Source organism: Phyllostomus discolor, chromosome 4, assembly GCF_004126475.2.
Source record: "Phyllostomus discolor isolate MPI-MPIP mPhyDis1 chromosome 4, mPhyDis1.pri.v3, whole genome shotgun sequence".
Taxonomy (NCBI): Eukaryota; Metazoa; Chordata; class Mammalia; order Chiroptera; family Phyllostomidae; genus Phyllostomus; species Phyllostomus discolor.
The window spans coordinates 124799811-124824049 of NC_040906.2; the positions used below are offsets into that span (position 1 = coordinate 124799811).

At 41.4% G+C, this 24239-nt stretch overlaps 1 protein-coding gene across 1 annotated transcript in view; it reads right to left on the bottom strand.

Moving 5' to 3' along the window:
- GCLC (glutamate-cysteine ligase catalytic subunit) overlaps window positions 1-14408 on the bottom strand; it is a 44841-nt gene extending 30433 nt beyond the window's left edge. Inside the window, exon 1 of the mRNA XM_028509331.2 lies at window positions 13790-14408. Within this exon, the coding sequence (XP_028365132.1) occupies window positions 13790-13939 (150 nt within the window). The 5' untranslated portion in view covers window positions 13940-14408. The remainder of the gene's footprint in view (window positions 1-13789) is intronic.
- Window positions 14409-24239: the final 9831 nt, after the last annotated feature.

Sequence of the window (24239 nt, forward strand, 5' to 3'; positions counted from 1 at the left end):
CCCTACTTTCTTTGTTGATACCACCCCTTCCTCTATTCTTCTTTTCCTCTCACCTTCCAGCTCATCTGGGCATGGAGCTGGGACCACTGTCAGAGCTCCTTTCCTCCCAGGTATCGGGAAGGGACATGCTCCCTGGGGGAGCAGCCAGGTGTGCAGGCTTTGGAGTCAATCCGTTTGAATCTTAGTAACTCTTGAGTTTCCGGTTTTGCTTTTGTAAAAGAGGGATAGGGCATAACAGCTACCTCAGAGTCACTGGGGGGAGGATAACAGAAAAGGATGCACGGAAGTATGTACACCACTCAAACGTCAGTGGTTATTACTTTCTAGCTCTAGGGCAGTGACACACTTATTGAGATAGAACAATGTCTTATAAATGTTTTTTCAATTCTGGTTACAACCCTTTAGTGAGCCATGGTAGGTGGCAATCAACATTATTAAAAAGCTTTGAAATAAAGTAGAATAAAATATCAGAATATGTCACTTATGGGAAGGGAAGTACTATTTTACCAACATTGTTTCAAACAGTTTCAAATAGCACTTGTATCAGGTACTACTGGTCTCAGTCAAAAGTGAAAGCTGCTAGAGTAGAATACTGCCTAAATCTGCAAGAAGGCAGACCTGGCTGGGCTCTTTTACCAGGTAGATCAAGTCACTCCCTCCTGAAGCTTACAGGTGGTTCACACTCAGCAGAAAATCCAAAGTCCCTTGCCAAGGGCATTCGGCCCTTCTTTTGGCCTCTGACTCCTCCATTTCAACCACCACCACGAAGCCACACTGTTTCTCCATCAACCACTTCAGGGCTTTGACACACTTTCATTCTCTCTGTTGGGAAGATTCTACCTCAGCCCTTCAAATAGTTTGCTCCTGTGGGTCTCAAGCCCAGCGCCACCTCTTGAGAGAAACCTTTGCTGACACTCCCCAACACTGTGACCCTCTTCTTGTCCCCACCCTCAAGGGGTCCCAACCACACTAGTGCCTCATGGACTTGTGCAAGGTGGTTACCCTGATCAGGGCAATCTTAATTTATCCTCTATTTTCACAAGTATTACAATTATAGGCACTAGAATGTGTTCTGATCTCTGGGCCTTAGTTTCATCATCTGAAAAATAAGAAAAAAATGTCCTTTCTGTAATTAAATTCTTCTGGAAATCCTCTTAGTATATAACCATCAATTTTTATTTCACTCTCAAATACATTACTTACTCTGCATTGCCAGGAACGTAATTTCATTCAAATGCATTTCTTGTTACTTATAGTTTATCCCCTCTTTTAGGAATACGATCTCTTAAAAACCTGTAAGTGTGTATCGGTGGAAATCTGTCTAAAATCAATTACATGCTCTTCCACTATCAATAAGGACATCTTCACTTTCCATTAAGGCCTCAGGCTTCATCAGCCACTTCAGTTCTAAACAGGGTCCTAACCGAGCCAGGTCCTAGAGGCCCACAGGGCTGCATCTAGATCTGCTTTTCACAGCTGCTCTCTGTGAATTGCTCTCATTTCTATCTCACATGATTTTTTGTAAGTTCATCCCGAGCTGGGAAAGGAGATGAAAGAGCTTGCAGGAATTGTGTATGAAGTCAGTGACCTCTGGGTAAGGAAGGACTGGAGATGCTTCCAGGAGTCAAGTGCACAAATTCTGTACTTACAGAACTTTCGATTACTTTCCAAAGTCAGCAGATCATGACCCCTAGATGGCCAACTTCACCTGATCGAAGTGGCCCTGGGAGCACAGAGGAGAGAACTACCATGCTTAGCACAGGGAGGCCTGTTGAAAAGTATTAGATCAGGGTCCCCAACCTCTGTGCCTGTTGGGAACTGAGCCATACAGCAGGAGGTGAGCTTGAATGCAATGCACTTGAATCATCCAGAAACCATCCCCCACCTCTCACCGCTGTCTGTGGAAAAACTCTTCCATGAAACTGGTTCCTGATGCTGAAAAGGCTGAGGACTACTGTATTCAATAACAACATACCTTCCAAGTATCTGATTTGTGTAACTATTTAGAGAGACAAATGAAGGAAGCCCCCTTAAATAGCCTCTTTAGGTCATCTGAAACTTACAGTTCTCTCAGAGTATATACAAGATTTTAAAAAACATAGAAAAACATCCCTTAACTTTGCAGTGTTTAAGGTCAACTGCTACAACCCCTAGCTCTTTAAAAAGTTTCCAAGAAGAGCCAGCCAGCTTTCACAGGTACTTCGAGATCTTCACTACCTCATCAGAGCGTTAGAACATGTGAAGTTCTGTGCGCTCCAGCCCATGACCCCAACCCTTGTGAGTGATCCAAAAGTGACAGGGTTGCAGCTCAGCTGAGTCTTACTAACTTCCAGGAAAGGGGTCATGGAATGCCTCTTGCTTTAGGGTTTTGTTTTAGAGCTGCAAAATCAGCATCCAGTTCAAAAAGAAGTTAACTGACTCCAAAGGACTGAAAAAGGAGCTGGGGGAAGGGAGGCAGAGAAGACAGTGTATCTTTGTGACTACTTATGTAATCAGGAACATCTGGTTTGGGGTTCTTTTATAATCTTGTAGTGGAAATAAGTTCAACTTCCAAATCCTGACCGTAACAGACACAAGTATCTAAGAATACAGAAAGCTTTCCCAAGAGTGTCCAACAGAGTAGAACCTTTGCCATATGAACTCTCCAAGGATATAGTGATCTGGACCAAGTTTTCCAGATACTTAAAAAGATGTAACCAAAATAAGCTCTTCTGGCTAGAAGTTTGAGGCTTATTCATGTTTTCCTATCTTCTTAAACAGTATCTAAGAAAGCTGACCTTTAAGTGGAGATTCAGGGTCACCATCCCAGCATACTCGATCCATTACAATCAGTTTCAATATACAACAGAGATAACTTAGCAGTCACATAGATACTACTTAAATGACCCAAGCTCATATGCTTTCTCAGTTCAATCCTGTTTGTTTCTGAAAATTATCATCCTGATTTCAAGGACTCTGCAAGCTGTGAAAACATGCATGGGCTCTGTGCTATTAATTTTGGCCTGAAACAGATTTTTGTTCTTTTCCCAAGTTCCTAATATGTTTGAGATAGGTTGCTGCCAAAGCCTCCATTTCTATCTAACTGGGAAATCCAATGGCTTCGCTTCAATTCCCATCCTTCCACACACGGCAGTCCTACTGCGCTCATCAGGATCCCACACCAAGTCCCTGTACCTTACCTACGTATTCATCAGGGGTCTGATCACCAGCAACACTTCCTCTCTGGGCTACCTGGCTCCCCATCTTTACGTCATGGCTGCGTGGACACATGCACAGCCAGCTGAGATCTTGCTCCAGCTGTCTCCCCACTATCCACCTGGGAGAGGTAGCACTGGGCTCCTTAAATTAAGGGTTCCAAACACTACCCAAACCAGTTCCCTCAAAAACTACCTCCACAGGGATTCTTACTCAGTTGGTCATCTAAGCTACCTGGGTGAGACATAACCAGGTGCCAGGTACTCAAACTCCTCCTCAAAGTGGCTCTTTAACATGCACAACTCTTTCTGGAGCCTCAGATTGGACTCCTCTCTCTGTAGAGATGTCCTGTGCAGTGTGGACCCCTGGTCCCTAGTGATCCTTCCAAACTCTTTTTCACACTATTACCAAAGGGGTCTTATCTAGAAAACAATCTCATACCCTTCCTGGACTTAAAAATGCCCTCACAGGCTATTATAAAGGGCCTCCAATAGCCTGAACCCCGCCCACTTTTCTAACCCTACCTTCCAGCCGTTCCCTAGTCCCTGCTTCAGTCCTGTGTTTTGGCAGTACTCCCTCAACTTTAGGAACCTTCACAGATTCACGTTTGCACATGCCCTTTGAGAGTCTCCCCAAAGATCCCCATCTATGCTCCCAGGACCCATGTATAGAGCAAACCCACCCCACCAACCACTGGAATTCTTCAAGGGCAGAGAGCTTCTCTCTTTTCTTGGTTTCTCTCTTCAACCCCATGACCTAGCACAGGAAGCATTCAATATGTAGGAGGTATTCAATAAGCACTTTTTATTTTAAAAGTCATCTACCATGGAAACAAAGGCTTTAGTGTTTTACCACATATAAGCAAAGGTTAAGTCTTAGCTTTTCTAAGAGAAACATTTTGTGATACCATCTTGCTTTTTATAAAAAAAGCTGTAAGGCTCAAACAGAAATGAGAAAGCTAAAGAAAAAAAATTCTAGAAATCTAATATCTATGGCTTTATGATTAGATTAGTTTCTCAGTAGCCAGTAAAATATGTTATCTTAGAAAAATGCTAAAACCCATAAGGTGATGGGGCAAGGAACTAGATTCTACCACTTCTGTATAATAGGCATTTCCTGATTTTCATTAGTTGTATTGAGTTTAAAGCATTCTGTCAAATTGTTAAAAGACACAATTAGAAATACATATAAATATATGTTATCTGTATATAAAAGTGTGCAATTCAAAACAGGATTTTTTCAATTTGTCTTACAGATGAGGAAATTGTGGTCCTAAAAATTTAAGTTCCATATCTAAGATCACACAACCATTTGAGAGAAGACTCAGGGCTTGGACTCCTATCTTCAACTTAAAGTCCATTCTGAAAATGTATGCAAACTTTCAAAATAATTGTTTTCACCAAATACCTGGTCAATATAGGATGATAACAGTGATACCAAGTGTTGAACATTGTAAGAGCAAAGAAAATCCTGACTTTAAAAATCTGTCTACATCTTGGTTGCTGGAGATACAACCACAAGGGTAGCCAGACTTTGGACAAAGTTTACAGACAAAGGAGAGCAGAGCTGAGAGAAGAGGACTTCCACTTCTGATCAAGATGGTGTAACAGCAACCAATTTTACCCTCCCATCTGAAACAGGGCAGGTGGTGGGGGAGAAAGGGAAGAGTCCACACAAGAAAGCAAGAGCATGCGAATAAATATGAGTGAAAATATAAAAGAATAGTTTATTTTTCAAGACACTGGACACCAGATAATCAAGGGCAGAAATACCTGAGATACAGGGAGGGGAGATTAAGTGAGCCCTACAACTGCCCCAACTTACTGACTGAGGGGAGACTCTAGATTGTGGCAGAGAGGTGAACTGAAGCATTGAGGACTCCCTGAATTGAAGAGATGGAGCAGAAGGTCTGAGGAAACCAAGTCAGTTAGAGTTCACAGGACCAAGTAAGTACCAAAGAGGAGAGAGCTGCACATAAAATCCCACAGAGCTGCAAAGGGAACCCCTTAAGGATTCAGCAGTAAATCAACCCATGCATGTGAAGCAAGCGCTCAAAGCAGCAACACAGTGTGTTCTCACAAATCATAATGGAGTAACTCCTAATTTTGGGCCACTGGGGAAAGTACTCATGAAGGACTTGTCTCAGTAGAAGGGAGTAATAGCCTTAAACTGAGTTTTCTCTGGATCTGCCTAATAAATTGTAAAAGCGAGTCCTGAGAGAGGAGTAAACTATCTCCCAATAACTATATTCCAGAACCAATACTTAAGAATACTTTTAGGAATACACAAATATCAAGTACCCAACAAGGTAAAATTCAGAATGTCTAGCACCCAATCAAAGATTACCACACATGCAAAGAAGCAGGAAAACATTCAAAATGAAGAGGGAGGGGAGGAAAAAAAACAATCCAACCTGCCCTTAAATGACAAAGATATTACAACAGTGATTAGAGCCCTGACTGATGTGGCTCAGTGGGTTGGGCATCATCCCACAAAGCAAAAGGTAACTGCTTCAATTCCTGGTTGGAGCACATGTCTGGGTTATGGGTCAGGTCCCGGATTGGTATGCAAGAGGTAACCCACTGATGTTTCTCTCCCTCTCTTTCTCTCTCCCTTAAAATTATTTAAAACAAACAAACAAACAAAAAACAAACAGTGATTACAACTGTTCTCTACATGTTCAAAAGTGAGTTTAGTAAAGCTGCAGAATATAAGACAAATATACAGAAATCAATTTTATTTCAATATACAGTATAGAGCAAAAATAGGTTTACAGTTGTTCATATGGAAAATAATACAATATAAATAATATAAGAATAAACTGTTTCACATATTCACAACTGTAAACCTACTTTTTAAAATATTTTATTTTTAGAGGGGGAAGAGAGAGAGAGAGAGAGAGAAACATCAATCAGATTGCCTCTCGCACGTGTCCTGACCGGGACCAACCTGCAACCCAGACGTGTGCCCTGACCAGCACCTTTTGCTCTGCTGGATGATGACCCATTAACTGAGCCATACCAGTCAAGAGCTGTAAACCTACATTTGTCTCACCCTGTATTAGCAATGAGCAATCAAAAATCAAAATGTAAAAGTAATAATACCATTTACAATAGAATAAAAAATATGAAAGTGATAAATCTGACAAAGATGTGAAAGACACTGAAAACTACAGACACTGATGAGAGAAGTTAAAGAAACCATAAATAATGAAGAGGTGTATTTGTTCATGGGTCAGAAGCCTCATTATGGTTAAGGTATCAATTTTCCCCAAATTGACCCATAGATTCAATGCAATCCCAGTAAAAAAATCCCAGCAGGGTTTGTTTTATTTGTTTCTGGTAGAAATTGCAGCTGGTTCCAAAATTCGTGTGGGAATTCAAAGATCCAAAAGAGTCAAAACAAGTTCAAACAGAAAAAGTTGTAAATCTAAGACTACCTGATCTCATGACTTACTGTAAAGCTTAGCAATACGAAGTGTGGTTTTTGCCATAAAGATAAAGCAATCAATGGAACAGTACAAAAAACCCCAGGAATAAAACCACACATACACTAACAACTGATATCAGACAAAAGTGCAAAGGCCATGCAACTCTGACAGCGGAGAAAAGATGGTCTTTTCAACAAATGCTGATGGGGTAACATGCAAAAAAACCAACCAAAATCAAAACCCATACTTTGCACCATATACAAAAATTAACTCCAAATGGATTATACAACTTCTAAAGAAAATATAGTAGAAAATCTTTGTGGCCTGGGAGTTAAGAAAGATTTCTTAGATACCACACCAAAAACATGATCCATAAAAGAACATAAGAACAAATTGGGCTTCATGAATATGAACAACTTCTGTTCTTCAAAAGACACAGTTAAAGAGAATGAAAATAGACTAGAACATAGGTGCAGAAGCATACTACTTACATCCAGAATACATAAGAAACTCTCAAAACTCACTAATAAGGAAATAGCCCAAATGGACAAACGATTTAACACAAAGAAGATAGAGACATGGCAAATAAGCACATGAAAAGATACTCAACATCACTGCTCTTTAGGGAAACACAATTAAAAATACAATGAAATACCACCACACACCTCTTAATGGCTAAAATTAATGAGATCGAGTATACCAAGTGTTAGCAAGAATTCAGAACTGGAACTGGTATATACGGCTGGTGAAAATGTAAAATGTGATACAACCACTTTGGAAACATTTGGTAGTTTTAATTTAAAACGCATCACTCCTAGATGATAATCAAGATTGAAAGCATAAGTCCATACAAAAACTTGTATGTTTATGTTCATGAATGTTGTGTTCGTAATACCTAAAAATTGGATACAATCCAAACAGTGAGCTACGTTGAAACAAAGAAAATCCCCTGGGGAAGGGGGGAAAGGAGAAAGTACAAAGGCCACAAGGACATGTTTGGAGATGAAGGATATGTTCATCATTTGAATTGTGTAAGGGTTTCACAGGTGGATACATATATCAAAAACTTATCAAACTGTACATTTTATATATGTGCAGTTTATTTTAAGTCAGTTATATCTACACAAAGCTGTTACAATGTTGAAAAAACAAACCAAAAACAAAAACTTGGCCTCTGGTCAGGTAGCTCCGTTGGTTAGAATGTCGTTCCCATACACCAGGGTTGTGGGTTTGATATCTAGTCAAGGCACATCCAAGCAACCGATGAATGCATCAATAAATGGAATAACAAATTGAGGTTTCTCCCTCTCCCCCAAAATGAAATTTTTTAAAAAAACTTGGTTAAATCATGAGTGTATAAACAGAGAAAATTAATTAACAAGCTCATTAGGATGATACATCCAATAATACCAACATCAGTAATGCCCCATATACAGTTTTCTAAATTAACAACAGTCAGATGACTTGAGTATCTAAAAATGTTCAGAAACACAAATTCTGAAGTTAAAGGTTCAATTAATATTCTGGCATCTTTTATTAAGATGTGGGGTCTTAGTGAGCTTTACCTAAATTCATACCTCAAAATGAAGCTACACACAGGATACTAGCAATTGCATTTGCTAATACCACTTCTTGACATTGCTGTAAGTGGCATCAGAAGTAATACGCCAGACATTCCTCTTCACAGAGGTATGCAACCATGGTATGGTAGGGATGTAGTAACTGGTTCAGAAACGTTTTCTAGAGGAGCCAGATACACAGAAGCATTAAATCTTTTCTTCCACTCTACTTTCCTCATGCTTTTAAAATACAGCAAAACCGCTACTTACCCAGAACTACATAAAGACCTGTACAAACTGATCATACCTATTCACAGCATGTACAATATCTAAGTGCACATAACCCTCACGTGCCAATGTTATTTCTCACCTTTCTTCCTTTATCACATTGGTTTTTTTGCCTGGAAGGCCTTTCCTTCTCTTCATCTAATTAAGAGCCACAGATTCTTAGGGCAGCTTCCCAGAGGTGGTGTCTGAAGAATCAGAACCACCTGGAGGGCTGTGTTTCTCTTTGTCCCTCTCTCACAAACATCTGCAAAGGAGCACAGGAGCTTCTGGATGGTGATGGAAGCATTATAGATACAAATGTTTTATTTTTAAGTTTGACAGTGTCGGCAGATATCTGGTCATATACACTTGTTAAAAGTCACTGAACTATACATTAAAATGAGTTCATATTATTTATGTAAATCATAAATCAATGAAATTGGTTTAAAAAGCAAGTCCATGCAAAACTAACACAAAATGAACAGCAAAAATCTGAAATTTACCCAGTCAAGCTCACATTTAAGCTTTAAATTCTCCACCTCAATACCTAATGTAAACACAGGGTCAGTTATCTGATTTCCTAACCTTCAAACATGAACCTCTTGGTACAAACAGTAATTATGGGGGGAAAAAATCACCAGAAGGCTCCAATCATGTTCCACTCCTTTCCTTCATTTCACCACTGTGCTTTAGGCACACACCAATAAATGCTATTAAACTAATATCCACAGTGACAGCTAAGAAAGAGATTCAACAACTTTGTTTTATGTGCCACAAACCCAAACTCTCCATAATGACTATCAAAAAATAATGAATTTGTGTCCAATCTTATTCTAAGAAGTAAATGTCAAATAATGATTTTTAAAAATAAAATTTAGATTTTGAAATGCAACTTAGAAATACCATCAAAAATTACTAAACCAATGGATTGTAATTATATCTAAGGAGGCAAATTTCAGTTAATTAGTTTAGAAAACCCATATACATGAAATTCCTCATTCCCCAATGACTATTCTATTTAAATGAGATATACCAGATATTAAACTTTTCAAGTAACATTTTAAGCTACTATTTATGAGTATTTTGTAAACTATTTCATCAACATTATCTCACTCAATTTTATCCCTTAAGGAAGGTATTATTAATGTCCCCATTTTATAGATGAAAAAAAATAAGGTTAAGAGAGATTAAGTAATTGGCCCAAAGCTACACAAAACTTTCCGTTAGACTAAAATGACTATGCCTATTCTAGATTTATAGCTCAGGATTACGTATTTTTGTTATAGGATCATAACCATAATCACTGACAAGCTACACATTTTTTAATTTAAAATATTTTTATTTTATTTTTAGACAGAGGGGAAGAAAGAGAAGGAGAGAAACATCAATGTGTGGTTGCCTCTCACACACCTCCTACTGGGGACCTGGCTTGCAACCCAGGCATGTGCCCTGACTGGGAATCAAACCGGCGACCCTGTGGTTCACAGGCCAAGGCTCAACCCACTGAATCACGGCATGCATTTTCTAAATAGTCACTTAAGCACTCTTAACCTACACAGGCAAATATGCAGTGCAAAAATCAATGGAAGATATTCCAGCCTTTAAATCCCACCTCAGTTTTATTAGTTTTATGCATGTTAAGAACATACTAATAAACATTAAAGACATTATATTTTCCTCTCAAAGTTCACATGCACTTTTCTACTAGAGGACAATTTACCCTCTTGCCTTTGAAAGCCACACTACATTGGGTTAAAAAAATTAAGAAAAATTATGTTTGCTTTTAAATGCTGTGTTCTGGTACCTCTGTATCCTGCAGAGTTTAAACTCTGTAAATGGAGATTTGATGAAATCTCATACATTGTAAATAATCCAAAACCTGGTATAAGGTGTTTAAGAAATGGACCTGGAGTCAGACAGATTTCAGTTCTGATAATGCCTCTGCCACTAAATAGCTGAAATGGCCTGGCAGGTAGCTAACAGTGGAGTGATTATTAAGAAAAACTCAAGAGTTGCATTTATTGCCACATTTGCAGCATAGATTTCCTAGGTTTGTCTTTTAATGTGCAGACTCCAAGTCATAAACAAAATCTGTAACTCAAAAGTTGTGTGTGAGCTGTGAAGAGAGGAGTGCTTACTTTTGGCATACACACAACGCTTAGCAGGCAACAGAGCACCCAGGAACATTCATCTTACTTCTCCCCTTTACCGCACCCCCCATCCTGGGGCAAAGAGAACAGATGAGTTCCTGGCACCTAGGAGTTACAACTTCTATTTCCCACAGAAACAGCACCATAAATGGTGGCAAAGCTTAGGACATGTCACACTAAAGGTGAAACACACATCTCTAAGCTGATCTGGGAATCTCCCTATTTACAAGGTTCTCACCTTTTGAGTTCCAATAAGCCAGCATACACACACCTTTATCATACAACCCATTTTTACCATGGCAGTCGATGACAGCCTTCTCTTTACTCGGCAGTCTAAAGATTATCTACAGGTGAATTTAAAAGAGGAACATTCCAGTTTGAAAGTTGTACATATTTAAAAATTTATTCAAACTGTACTTACTCAAACTGTAAAAGCTGGAAGGGAAAGAGGGTCCAACCCTCTCATTTGCCAAATGAGGAAGCCAAGGCCCAGAACCACACAGGCAGTTTTTGGCAGGCCCTGGAATACGGCAACACGAGTGAAACTCCAGATCCAGGGTTCTTTCTGAACAAACACTATCAGATAAATAACTGTCCTAGAAACTAGGGCTGAGCATTTCTAAAGTGGCAGTCTGTCCTTCCACGGTTTCAAGGCACTTTTTCTTTTTTTTTAAACATCCAAGTTCATGCCCCTGTAAGTACACCAAAACTTTCCATGAAGAGCAGTATTTGGGTATCACACTAACAACATCCAACATAATCGCACCCCAAACACCGTTTTCTGCCTGGCACAGCCATCCTTCATCTCAGGGCCCACACCACCCACCACACCCTTCTCTACTCTTATCTGCCCAGCCTGTTTCTCGGCTATTGCCCAAAGCTTCTGCGTCAAAACAAAGCTTGCTCGCTGTCTGCCCCTGCCTGAAGACCACTATTCAACAGCTGTGATAGTCAATTCCTACTATGTGTAAGGATTAGTGCTAACACTGGAGAAGTTGTAACTATGGCTTTTTTTTCGGAGGCTCATCTCATCAAGGAAGGCTTCCATGATAAACCTGGGACTCTGACTTTCAAACTCTTAACTGCGACCATGGTAAGAAATAATTTATACATGATCCAATTACACATGTCAAATAAATAACTCAAAAGTGTGACGTGATAGTCTTTCTATGTATGATAAATCAATATTCTTCATCCTACTCCATTTTTATAAAAGCCCTGGATAGAAAAAAATCTAGGGGATAGAGAAGCTAGATAATAAAATACACAAATACTTATATAAAATGTCCAATGTAAAGAAACAATGAACTTTAGACTTCTAAAATCTTTTAAATGTACTTCTTGACCCACTCACTAGAGGATCATGATGTAGTTTAAAAAATAATGCTCTGTAACATAAAAGTGATTCTGACCTGATGCTAGAGAAATAGAGGCATCAATAAATACTTAAGCGTGAGACCCTCCTCATTCCCAGGAAATGTCACACCTTGTGTCTGCCCCAAAGGATGTAGAGACAGAGATACTACAATGGAGAATGAGAATCACACTAAAGGTGAAGGATGGCAGAGAACCAACTCTGGGGGGAGTCTAAGGCTTCACTGAAGTGCCATTTCAGGAGCAGGAAGTAAAGTGGGTTTTTTTTCCTTTAACTACCTGGGAATTCTTCACTCTCTCAATTCTGTCTCTTGTGTCAGGCTGCCTGTTTCCAACTGGACTGTCAATATGCACAAACAGAAATTGTATTCCTCTTGAAAATCCTACACTCTACCCAGACATGACTGAACCAGAACTTAACAAACAAGAAGCAGGTTTTCTTTAAATCTAAGACAACTTTTCTACTTCATTGTTTCTATTAAACAGTAAACTCCCGACACCAAAGGACACCGGTTTATTAATGGGGGGAAAAAAGGAAAGGGAGGTGGGGGAGAGGAAAAAAAAACCTAGGGGGAATAGAGGATAGATCATAAAATACATACAACACACAAATGAGTATATAAAATGTCAGATGCCGTAAAGAAACAATGAACTTTAGACTTAAGCTGAACAATTACCATCAAACACATACTGTACACCAACACTTATAGTATCAATGTGAATTATTGGCCATTGTATTTTTTCTAACTTGAAGCAGCATAATTTCTTGCACTGCAGAAATGGAATTATGTTCCAATCTTGGAGAATAGAAAAACTTTTTGCAGGGATAGATTCTGTATTGGTGAAGCACTTCATTCGCACTTAGGTCAAGAGTGATAACAATGACTACAAGATGAATCATTAACACCTGACCAAGGCTACAAAAAACAAATGATAAAAGATTTAAGTGGACTTTTCAAAAAGTCAATTATCTGAACTGTACATACATGTGATTTTTTAAAAATGAGAGAGCACAAGATGCTTTGGCAGAAAATAATTTAACTCTAACGAGAGGCGATGCTTTCCAGATCATTCCAATTAAACAATGGTTCAACATATTGCGAATCCAGACACATTTCACCTCTAGGTAAAACATACGTTGATGAAGCACTGATTTGTCGAGTTTAGATGCTGGATTTAGGCCATGGAAAGGTACTAACAAATCCCGATTATGAAGAGCTACGAGTTCTCTGTTACAATTAAACAGGGCCAAAAAGGTTCCTCCCCTTTAGGACAAACGATTGGTTAATTTCTGTTTCAATTTATCCCTATAAGCGTGTGAGTGTTTGGGGAGGTGGACTGATGCGGAGTTGGCTGTTTAAAAGAGAGCTGGAATGAGGGGGGTGGCAGGCAGAAGTGACAACATCCTTTAGACCTAATTCCTAATAGCGACGGGCCTTCCTAGGACAACTTTCCCTTCATATTAACAGCAAAAGCGCATTTCGAGATGGGACAGTGGATAGCGGAAAAGAGGCTGTAAACTCCCCCAAGCACCAAATGCCACACTTTTCTCGGTGGCGCCCTGCAGGTGCCCTGATTGAATGGGAGAGACAAGTGTAGCCAGAAGGCTCAGAGCCGGGCCCCACGCCCTAGACAGTTTTGGACGCCCAGAGGGAGACGGCGCGCCCGGGGACCCTCAAGGGCGCAGTGCAAGACGCGGACAGCGCGGGGCCCAGGAGCCAGGGTCAGGGTGGCAGGTTGGGCCTTGCGGAACAAAGGCAGCGTGAGGTGGGCTGACAGGGGACCCCAGAGGAGACGGGGTCGCGGGCGCTCACCTCGTCGCCCCACTTGAGCACGTCCTTATGCCGGTCCTTGACGGCGTGATAGATGTTCAGGAACTGGAGAATCCCGTGCCGCCGCACGTGGTCGGCGTGGCGCTTGGTCTCCTCCCAGCTCAGCGGCGAGCCTTGGGACAGCAGCCCCATGGCCGCCCCCTGCTCCTTCTCCTCGGGGCTGAAGGCAGTCGCACGCTCCGGGCACGGGGAGCGAGCTGGACACTCAGCAGTTCACCGGAGGCGGCGGCAACTGCTCCACGCCGGGGATGCGCCCTCGGGCCGCAGTCGGTAGCAGGAGGATCCCGCCTGCCTCTCCCGGGAGGGATCTTTACCGCCCAGGTGACCGACCCAGGGGTCCGGCACACCTAGCGGGCTCAGAAGCAGAGGACTGGAGGGCAGGCTGGGCGGCTCTCGGCCCGGCAGCCTCGTCCCTCGCCTGCTCCAGCTTCCGCCCCGCTGTTGCTCTGAGGAGGCAGCGACGGACCCTACAGCCACCGTGCCGCAGCGGCTCCCGCTTCTCTTTGCCGGTGTCGTGCACTGGCTTCTTCCTACTTGTGACCAAAACCTGCGCCGCCGCGGAGCATGCCCAGTCCCGTCCGCTCACTCGCCCTTCCAGACAGCGATCCGACGCTCCGGATCTTATAAACTACGGGGCCGGGAGTGGGGTAGGCAGGGGGCGGGGACCGGAAAAAGGGGGCGGTGCCGGAGAGAAGGCGTGGCTGAGCTCCACCGGAGACCAAAGCAGACTGCAGAAGAGGCGTGCGCGGGAGTGGTTGGGCGGAGTCAAAGGGAAGGAGCTCTACCAGCGTGGCGAGTGTGGGTAGGCCTCGCTGGAAGCAAACGAGAGGTGTAAAAGTCCTGTTTTCTGTTATCTAAAGAGATCAACTCTGGTTTGGGGAAGAAAGTTGATTACTTGAATTAATGAAGAGCAGACCAGACTTTTTTTTAGGTTAGAGGGCCTTCACACTTATAAAAGCAGAGTGAGGACAGCAGGATATGTCAAGAAAAAATACTAACTTGGTAATCAGATGAAATACGTTCATTTCCAGTCTCCACCATTTACCGACGATGAGACATTGGACAAGTTATTTCCACACCTGTACAAAATTATATTCTATCTTTTATATATGTTGTAAAAGTTGTGCAGTGAAGAGGTGCATTGAGCTAATGTTCATTCAATAAATGACCTGGTTATTAAGAGGAGTCAGTTTGTCTACAAGTTTTTAGACATGCGTATATGTTACAAGCATTTGTGTATTCTCTATTTAATGATATACATTTTTTGGATGACAGACATGATTGATTGCAACAAAAGGGGCTTTGTTAATATCTCCAGATGGATCATTTGAAGGAAACATCTCTAAAAGTATATACTCAGTCCAAGCCTAAGAGTCACCCATAGAGTAAATTAAAATGATGTTCATGTGACTTTAACCATGGGGGTAGAAGATAGAAGAAACAACTGGGTTGGCCCCATCCTGGCAAGAAAGGGAAGATATGAGGCATCTTGCCCCAAAGTAATTGTTCAATAGATATGTGTTGAAAGAGCAATGAACACAACAGGTCAGAGGAAAAGTGACAGGAACTAGAACATACAAGTACTGAGGCCGGAAAATGTGTACTAATTGTGCCCACTTCCTTCACACTTTTACAAAATTAAAATTTAATAAGCACTTATTAACTGCTGAATGGATATATGATAGTAGGAATCTCTTCTTCCACACCCTTCATTCGGATGTACCTATCTCAGGGCCTGGGGACATGGGTTCCTAAAGTCTGGCTGTAATTTCCGCAGCAGGATGTATGTATGTGTGGGAGATTGTGTGATGGTGTTTGAAGCTCAGGGATGATGTTTCATTCCCCAAGAGCAGAGCCAGGATAAAAACCAAGCCTCATTTAATTTGTCCACAGCTGATTTAACATCTTCAACTATTGCCCCTACTCTTCCTTGTACCTCCCCACCAACTTCTCCAGACCTGTGTGGCCCTCGCTTTCTGTTGTTTGTTTCCTCTTGGAATGCCCCACCTGACACATTCCTGTTCATCATTTTGAGTTGCAGTTACGCCTTCCTGTATTTTGGTTACATTTATACATGCCTCTATTTCTACGTTATGATAGAGTCATTTAAAAAATATCTCCACACTAGAGAGTGACTTCCTCTGTTATAGAGACGATTTATGCCTTTGTATCTTTAACTCTAGAAAAGTGCTTTGCATAAATGTTTGCTTCCTACGAAAGGAGGGTAAGTGTGGGGGCAGGGGTGGGGACAGTGTTGGTCATTGTTTGAAATACAGGGGAGTCATCCAAAGGATCATTTTGTTATTCTCATAATCTCACCACATATTTGCATAGACCTGCATTGTCCAACACAATAGCCGTCCCACACAGGTGGCTACAGAGTGTTTGAAAGGTGGCTAATTTGACTGAAAAACTGATTTTTAGTTTTTTTAAACCACTTAAATATAAATTTCAAAACTGGTATCCCATTTGGTTGCTGGAAAACTTTTAACTAAATTTGGAAGACTGGGAATGTGAATCCACTTTTTCATCTGTTAATTTTATGCAACCTAAACACAGATCAAGTATTTCCAATGAAAATTTAGTGGCCTGGGAGATGTGCTGTGGATGTAATACACCCAATTCAAAGACTTAGTACAAAAAAGATATAAATATTTCAGTAATAATTTTATAGTGATTATGTTATTATACTAGTATTTTAAATGTTAAGATAAATTTACTGTTTCTTTTTAGTGTTTAAAGGTGGCTAATGGAAAATTTTAGATTACATATGTGGCTGGCAGCCCACTTAATTAGAACAGCGCAGGTGTAGACATTTACACTTTGCAAAGCACACACTTTCCCCCTACACCTGCTTCATTTCCTCACAATACTGTGAAGTTGGTCTCCTGGGAAAGTGTCAGTTTCACTTTAATAAGGAAACAGAGACGGGGAGGTGGGGGAGGGGGGAAGGGGAGTCAGGAAGAGACAGTTCTCTAGTCTAGCCAAAGCTCTATGTGATACTTAATATAGTGAGTGAATGCTATAATTGAGTCACTCAGTCTCAGGTTCCGGTTGATACTCACAGAAGGGTGCCTCTCCCACCCTGTGCCCAAATTCCAAACCGACATCCCAAGAGGGTACTCCTGGGCTCTGGACAATCCCAAATAGGCTACAGCGTGTTAGCACCATCTGGCAGTTATGTCATATTAAAACCATGATCTCTACAATGCCTTTGCCAATTACTGTTACAGGGTAAAGAAACTTACTACAGATCAACGAAGGTCATATTGAACAACAGTAATTCCCGTCTATTTGACAGTCTTTTGCATTTTTAGGTTTATTTCTTCTCGATTTCATTCTGTAGATTGCAACCAGAACTGGGTTTCGACTACCGGGAGTGAGTTTTCAGCAGACAGCCTCGCACTGATCATTTAGGACTTTAACGATCATTAAAGAGAAAAGAAGGAGCTCATATCTAATGTAATCAGCTCCTCCCCAGGTTTGCCCAAAGGCAGGTTCTTGGTCATTTCTTCTGCAGAAAAAACCTAGACTCCTTCGACCGGAACCACGCCCTGATAGTAGTGGTTCAGAAAGCGCCTCCAAGGCTCGTAGCACCCAGGGCAGCTGCCGGGAAAACCCGGACCGTGGAGTAGAGCGGCCGGGTACTCCGCGCAATCGCGCAGCCGAGCTGAGCATGCTCAGAGAGCTGGTTTGTCGCGGGAGGAAGAGGCGCGGGCTGCACGCTGCGCTGTTGTTGTGGTACAGCCCCTGCCATGTGACTGCACCGGGCCCGCCTCCCGGCGCAGCGCGGCACCGCCTCCCCGTGACTCAGCACTTTGTACGGGAGCGGTGCTTGAGGTCAATCCCAGGGGGCTCCTTGGGGGCAAAGTCACAGTTGGTCAATCCTGCCCCGGGCTGCTGCGAATGCTGGTATTCCCGCAGCCATATCAGGCTCCTCATTTTCGAGACTCCTGACAAGGAAGGAAAAAAACCCATCATTTCCCTGTAGTCACGCTGTTCCCATTTCCCTTAAGTCAGCGCTTCCGTGGAGAGCCTGGAGCTGGCTGAGCAGAGGTTAAATAAGGAAAGCAGAGGGGTGTGCCTAGGTGTCTCTGAGGGAGGAATTTGTAGGTTCGTGTCACTTGTCACTCGCCCCAGACCATACTGCCCTCTTTGGTCTGAGCATCCCCCTAGATGGTGTCTGGAGGTCTAAATAACTTGCTCTTTATGGAGCACTTGGTTTATGCTAAGCACTCTAATCTGGAATTCAAAGAACAGTCCTTGGTGCCGCATTTTATTGATGAAACAGCTGAATCCAGTACAGTAGTCCCCAGTTACTCCTGGGGGTACATTCCAAACCCACAGTGGATGCTTGAAAGCACAGATAATACTGGACCCTATATTTAGTGTTGTGGGGGTTTTTTGCTATATATACACATTTTTACAGTAAAGTTTAAATTACTCTTGTATTTTGGAGCTATTATTAAGTTAACTAAAGTTTATTTGAACATAAGCAAGCGAGATAGTTGAACTAATAATCGAGATGGCTACTAAATGGCTAGGGCAGGTAAGATACACAGAGTGAATGAATACCCCAGACAAAGGGATGATTCACATCTGGAGGGGGATGGTGTATCACCAAACTACTCAGAATGGCACACAGAATTTAAAACCTATAAATTAGTTTTGCAATTTTCCATTTAATATTTTCAGGCTGCAGTTGGCACTGGTAACTGAAACCGTAAAAGGAAAATCAAAACCCTGAATAATGGGGGATGGGGGGCTACTGTGACCATAAATAACAGGTAGTGGCTATGCAGGGATTTGAGCTCCAGAGTAATTTCAAAGCCTGTCCCTTTTCTACTACATCTCACAGCCTGGGGAAAACTGAGGGCCCCGTTCCGTGGGACTCCTCCTGAGGGTTGATACCACCTCTACAGAGCTCTCCTTCTGCTCTGACACACGGGTTCCCCAAAAGACCTCTGTTCTGCCAGTGAGGTGCTTAAGACTTACTTTTTGATTTTAATTAATTGGTAGGAATGAACACAGTTATTTCTTAACTTCAGTGTAGATGGTACAAAGTGCAAAAGGTGTAGAAAGGATTTCTCCTTACAATTGCATTATTCTTGGAATTTGATTTAATCACACTGAACAAGGCCCCCAGGAACTTATGATAGAAGGGCAGTAGCCAAAAGACATCGGAGTCTTCACACTAGCTCACAGGGTAACCTGCTGTGTTGATTTAAGCAAACTTCTGTTTATCTTCAGGGACCCCTCCCTCTTCAACTCTTCAAGTGAAAGTCTAGAATGAAATGATTATTCCCTTCTAACCTAAACATTGTCTGATGTCAATACTACTAAATTAGCCAGGAAAAGCACAAATCTTTTTGTATTGTGTATTATTTTTGACATATGCTTCTGAGATGCACTATTGCCATTTTAAGTAAATACATACCATCTTTTGATTTTTTAAAAGCATGTTATTTATTTACTTTTAAAGATAGGGTAAGGGAGGGAGAAAGAGGAAAAGAAACATCAATGTGTGAGAGATACATTGATCAGTTGCCTCTCACATGCCCCCAACTGGGGACAGGACATGTACCCTGACTGGGAATCGAACCAGCGACCTTTCGTTTCACAGGCCAGTGCTCAATTCACTGAACCACACTAGCCAGGGCTAATTTGGTTTTTAAAGCCATTTTTTTTTAGCTCCTGAAGGTTTTTAAAAATAAATATGGTCATTTTCTTGTAGAGTTACAAAAGGTCTGCTCTGTCAAATGAAGGCCTTCATTAAGATAGGGAAGCTTGAGTGAATAGAGAAGATGGATAGGAGTCAACGGTGGGGGGCAGGGTAAGATTAAAGATGTGGGAGTGAGGAAGGATGTGTTTAGCCCAAGGTGTCTCAGGAGACATAACTTGATGGGACCCAGAACACACGTGAAGTGGTGAGCTTTGTTTTGTAACAATATCAATGTTTTCCTGTCAGGTGCTAGGCAAGAAAGTAAGAATGCCAAAACAGTGTGTTGGGATGGGAAAGGTGATAGCTGGGTCAGTAGAATCAATCTTTTCACTGGCATATGGCTAAAGAAACACAACTTTTTATAATGGACTTTTTTCCAAATAAGCACAAAAACAGAGAGAACATAGTGTAATGTACCAGTTACCCATCTCCAGAATCACCACATGGCTAGTCCTTTTTCAGATATTCACCCTCTTTTGTTAGTTTAAAGCAAATCTCACTGGATTATGATCTGAGGTAGTTAACTTGATGTGAGGGCTGAAGAAAGAAAGAGGGACATGAAAGGCAGTTTGAGCAACTGGTATGAGGGACGGCGATCCAGGAAGATGGAAAAGAATGAGCAACAGGCTAATCCCTTACTGGAAACCAATTTCCTTCATTCAGAAATTGGAGACTACTGATATTAACCACTTGTTTTTATTCCAAATTGCTTAGCTATTGTGGTTCTAAATTATGGTATGTTGTACTTACAAGCAAAACTAAAAAAGTATGCTTGTTACACGTAGCATAAACTATTTCACAATGGCTGGCACAGATGATTATTATGGTCAAAGTAGGCCCATTGTTGAAAGGTGAGTGAAGTCTTTAAGGCAGTATTTACCCTTTTAAAGATTCCTAATCTGAGTTACCACCCTTTTCCTCCTATTTCACTCACCTTGGTTCACATAAAAATATGTAAATTTTATTCTACTTTAGATAACACCAAATAATTAATATTTGGCACATAGAAACCCATCATTTGCGGGTGATGAAATGTGAAAAAGTGGCTAACCATAATTACATCTATGCAGAAAGGCAATTATACTGGATATTGAGCAATTTGGCTTCAATAAGATCAGTTCCTCACAGATTAGAAAAATAACAGAATCATACTTCCTGAAAGTATTGTATTTTTCCACACACAATTCCCTCTGCCACCTATTGCAGTACTTAGGCTAAAATGTACCTGGTGTCTTTGGGGGGAAGGGGGAGGAGTCAGGTCATCTAGAAACAAGGTGTCCTACAATGTACAGGTCAGCCCCACACGAAGAATCATATATCCCAAAATGTCAACAGCACCAACGTTGAGACACTTTGGTCTGTGTGCATCAGGATTAATTCTAAGTATTACATGAGTCCCTTCCCTTAAATATTTGCAAGAGTTTCTAAGGTCATCAAAAGGATTAGTTGAGAAGTGAATATATGCAGCGGTTAGAATCATTTTCTGTGTAGTTATGAGTAGAGACATATACAGCTATCTAATATCCTACTGGGCCCTAGTGTGCTGATGGGCCCATTAGGAGGGGTTAGCACCCCTTCTTTATCTGGTTTCTTTCTCCCCCGTAGCCACTTACTGGTCTGTTCTCCACAGTGTCTCATTTTCTGTCCATGTGAGACTAGTTATATACTTGTACCAGTATTAACATTAACTGCAGAGTTCTTAGTCCCCCTTAAGACCATTCTTAAAGATTCAATTTTAAAGAATGAAAACTCACTAGATCTCTTAGAAGCTCTGTTACTACTCCAAAGGGAATATGGGTGCTGGGAAAAACCCCAGCATGAGTGTTAGAACTGAGCTGGCCCCAGCTCTGCCCACTTCCAGCTCTGTAACCTTGGGTAAACTACTCTGCTTCAGTTTTATCATCTGTTTAATGGGTGGGGGTGGGGGGGTGAGTGACACTTTGCTGAGTGGTTGTAAAGATTGAAAATAACATGTAGAGCATCTGGCACATATTGGGAACTCATTAAATGGTATGTCTTTTGCCTCAATCAAGGCAAGGTAGGACTTTGAGGAGGAGCAATACTGCTATGCTCTAGTATCAGTGAGCTCGGAAAACACCTTCCAGCCCTGGTTGCTTCTGTTGCTGCAGTGGCAAAAGTTCAGACTTTCCAGGAAAAGACACTCCCCTGTTACTCAAAAGCCCAGCACCTGTGAAATGCAAGGTTATAAGCTCTCTGCTGGCTACTAAAAGCTGCTTCTCTGGCACTTTAAGTTTTGAGGTTTTGTGACTATTGCCTATTTTTTTCTGCACATGTCATTCAGGCAAACCTTCCCCGGCTCCTCTGTCTTCTTCCTCCCCAAGTAGCACGCTGAACAAACTAGAGAACAAACTGCTATTCAGCAGCTGCTTGCATGGCCTCGGCAGGGGTGTGATAGAACCTTGCTTTAAGGAGGGCAGATGGCAGGGGGGGCCAGTGAGTTCACCAAAGAGATAGTCACCATGAAGCATCACTCGGTGTGGGCATCTCTGCTCTAGCACAACCCAACCTTCAGCCTTCAGAGGAGTTTTCAGCTAGGGTCATGGGCACGAGCTAAGCGAGTTGCTCTGTTTGTCCTTAATCTAGGGAAGGAAAGGAACTAAGAAATTATTTAACATCTTTTAGGATCAGGAAGGTTTACATTTATTTCTCTCCACAAACCAAATAGTGCAAAGCTTCCCAAAGAGTATGCCCAGATCCTAACGTGCCCTGAGTAGTCACGGAGTGCCAAAATGCCCATTCCCCCAGCCTTGCAATGGCAAAGCAAGACCCGATTTGGTGTTCAGAGCCCTCTGGTCTGGCTACATCTCACTGTGGGCAGTAACATCCTTGGCAGGAAAAATATTCTCATTTTCAAGACGTGCAGTATTATGAAAAAGGTTGGGAAAGATTACTACTAATGAGGTATGTACCCATTTTACAGAAGAGGAAACTGAGGCCCACTGATTAGGAAGCATACTCAAAAGCCATGCTTATAAAAGGCAGGTATATAGCAGAACTAGGATTTGATTCCAGGCCTTCAAAGTCCAAGTTCATTCTACTTCCCTTACATTGCTAAAAACAAAACAAAACCATATAAACAGTAATACCTAAATTTTGAATAGGCATTTATGGTCTATGAGAGTTTTGATAGAAAAGGGAATTAAAAGAGAAGGGAATGAGCATTTTTCAAATACCCACACTATAGCTGTGCTTTATATCAACAGTTTCATTTAATTTTCTAACAGTTTCAATTTCTTATGTATAATCTTGTGGTGGATAGCTTTCATATGTTTTATAAATTTAATATGCCCTTTCATAATTTTCTCTCTATACCTCACTCTTTCTAAGCTTTAATATAAGGTCTATCCAGAAAGTATCCTGCTATGTGCTATGCAAAATAGAGACAGTTATTGAAGAAGATACAAGAAACCTTGTACATAGGACAATGATGCCTCAGTCCCCTTCAAAGTGGACACCTTGGGACCTCACACAGTTCTCCCAATCACCATCAGCTGCCCTGTTATATTTCTCTGAATATCATTAATGGTCTGAAATCTCTTCCCTTGCAAAGGTGATTTTAGTTTTGGGAAAAGCCAGAAGTCACAGGGTACCAAATCTGGGTTGTAGGGTGGCTGAGTCACTTGGGTCACCAATCTTTGTTGATTGCAGCCCATACACATTCAACATTTTCAAGTGTTCTGCTTGTGGCAGGCCTTCCAGAATGTGGATCACTTTTAACAGATGCTCAACAATCTTTGAAGAGTTTGTGCCACACCTTTATTTGCACTGCACTCATTGCATCATCTCCAAAAGTCTTCTGAATCTTCCAAATAGTTTCTAGAGGAATGTTCAAGCTTAACGCAAAATTTGGTGCAGACTCATTGCTCGACTTGCTCAGTCATTTTGAATGCAATAGTCACACAGTACACATGCTCACTCAGTGGCATCTACTGCCTCCACTGACTAGTACTGTGAAGTCTGGTTGACATTGTTCACACACACATATTCCGTCCACCCCTCTTGGCTGCCAGGTACATCGATGTTGCACAAGCTGCTCTCATTACATTAACAATGGCTGGACTTTTTCTGGACAGACCTTATATATACACACTATTTTATATGCTCTATTTTCACACTGGATTATATAATCTTGAAGAATTTTAAAACAATTTCATTTTAGCGGTGAGAAAACTGAGCTAGAAATGACTTTAATGGTAGAACTTGTGCTGAAACCCAGGACTTTTGACTTCCAATTCAGGACCCTCTTTGCCCCATGAGTGATGGGGCAATTTCATTTAGTAGAAACTTTCAAAATATGATAGTCATCTTTACTGGGTAAACACTATACAAAAGAAACTCTTAAACATGATGACATTTAAAATTTTTATACATTTCTAATTTTCTCTCTATACCCTTTGATTTCTTTGCCCATAATTTCAGGATTTTTAGAATAGTACCTATGTCATGTGCTGAGAGAGGAAGATATAGAGAAAGAAAAAAGGCACATCAGATGTTAAATCATCAATCACGTGAACAGGCTCGAGAAGTGAGAGTACTTACCGTGAGCCCTAGTGTAGGTAGAAGACCCTTAAGAGATGATTCTTTTTAAAGGAAAACCTTCATTAAGTATGATTTGTAAAGTAAATCCGTGGATGGAAAACAACTCCTTTTTTACTGAAAAAGGAAGCTGCTGACATTTAGTAATATCAT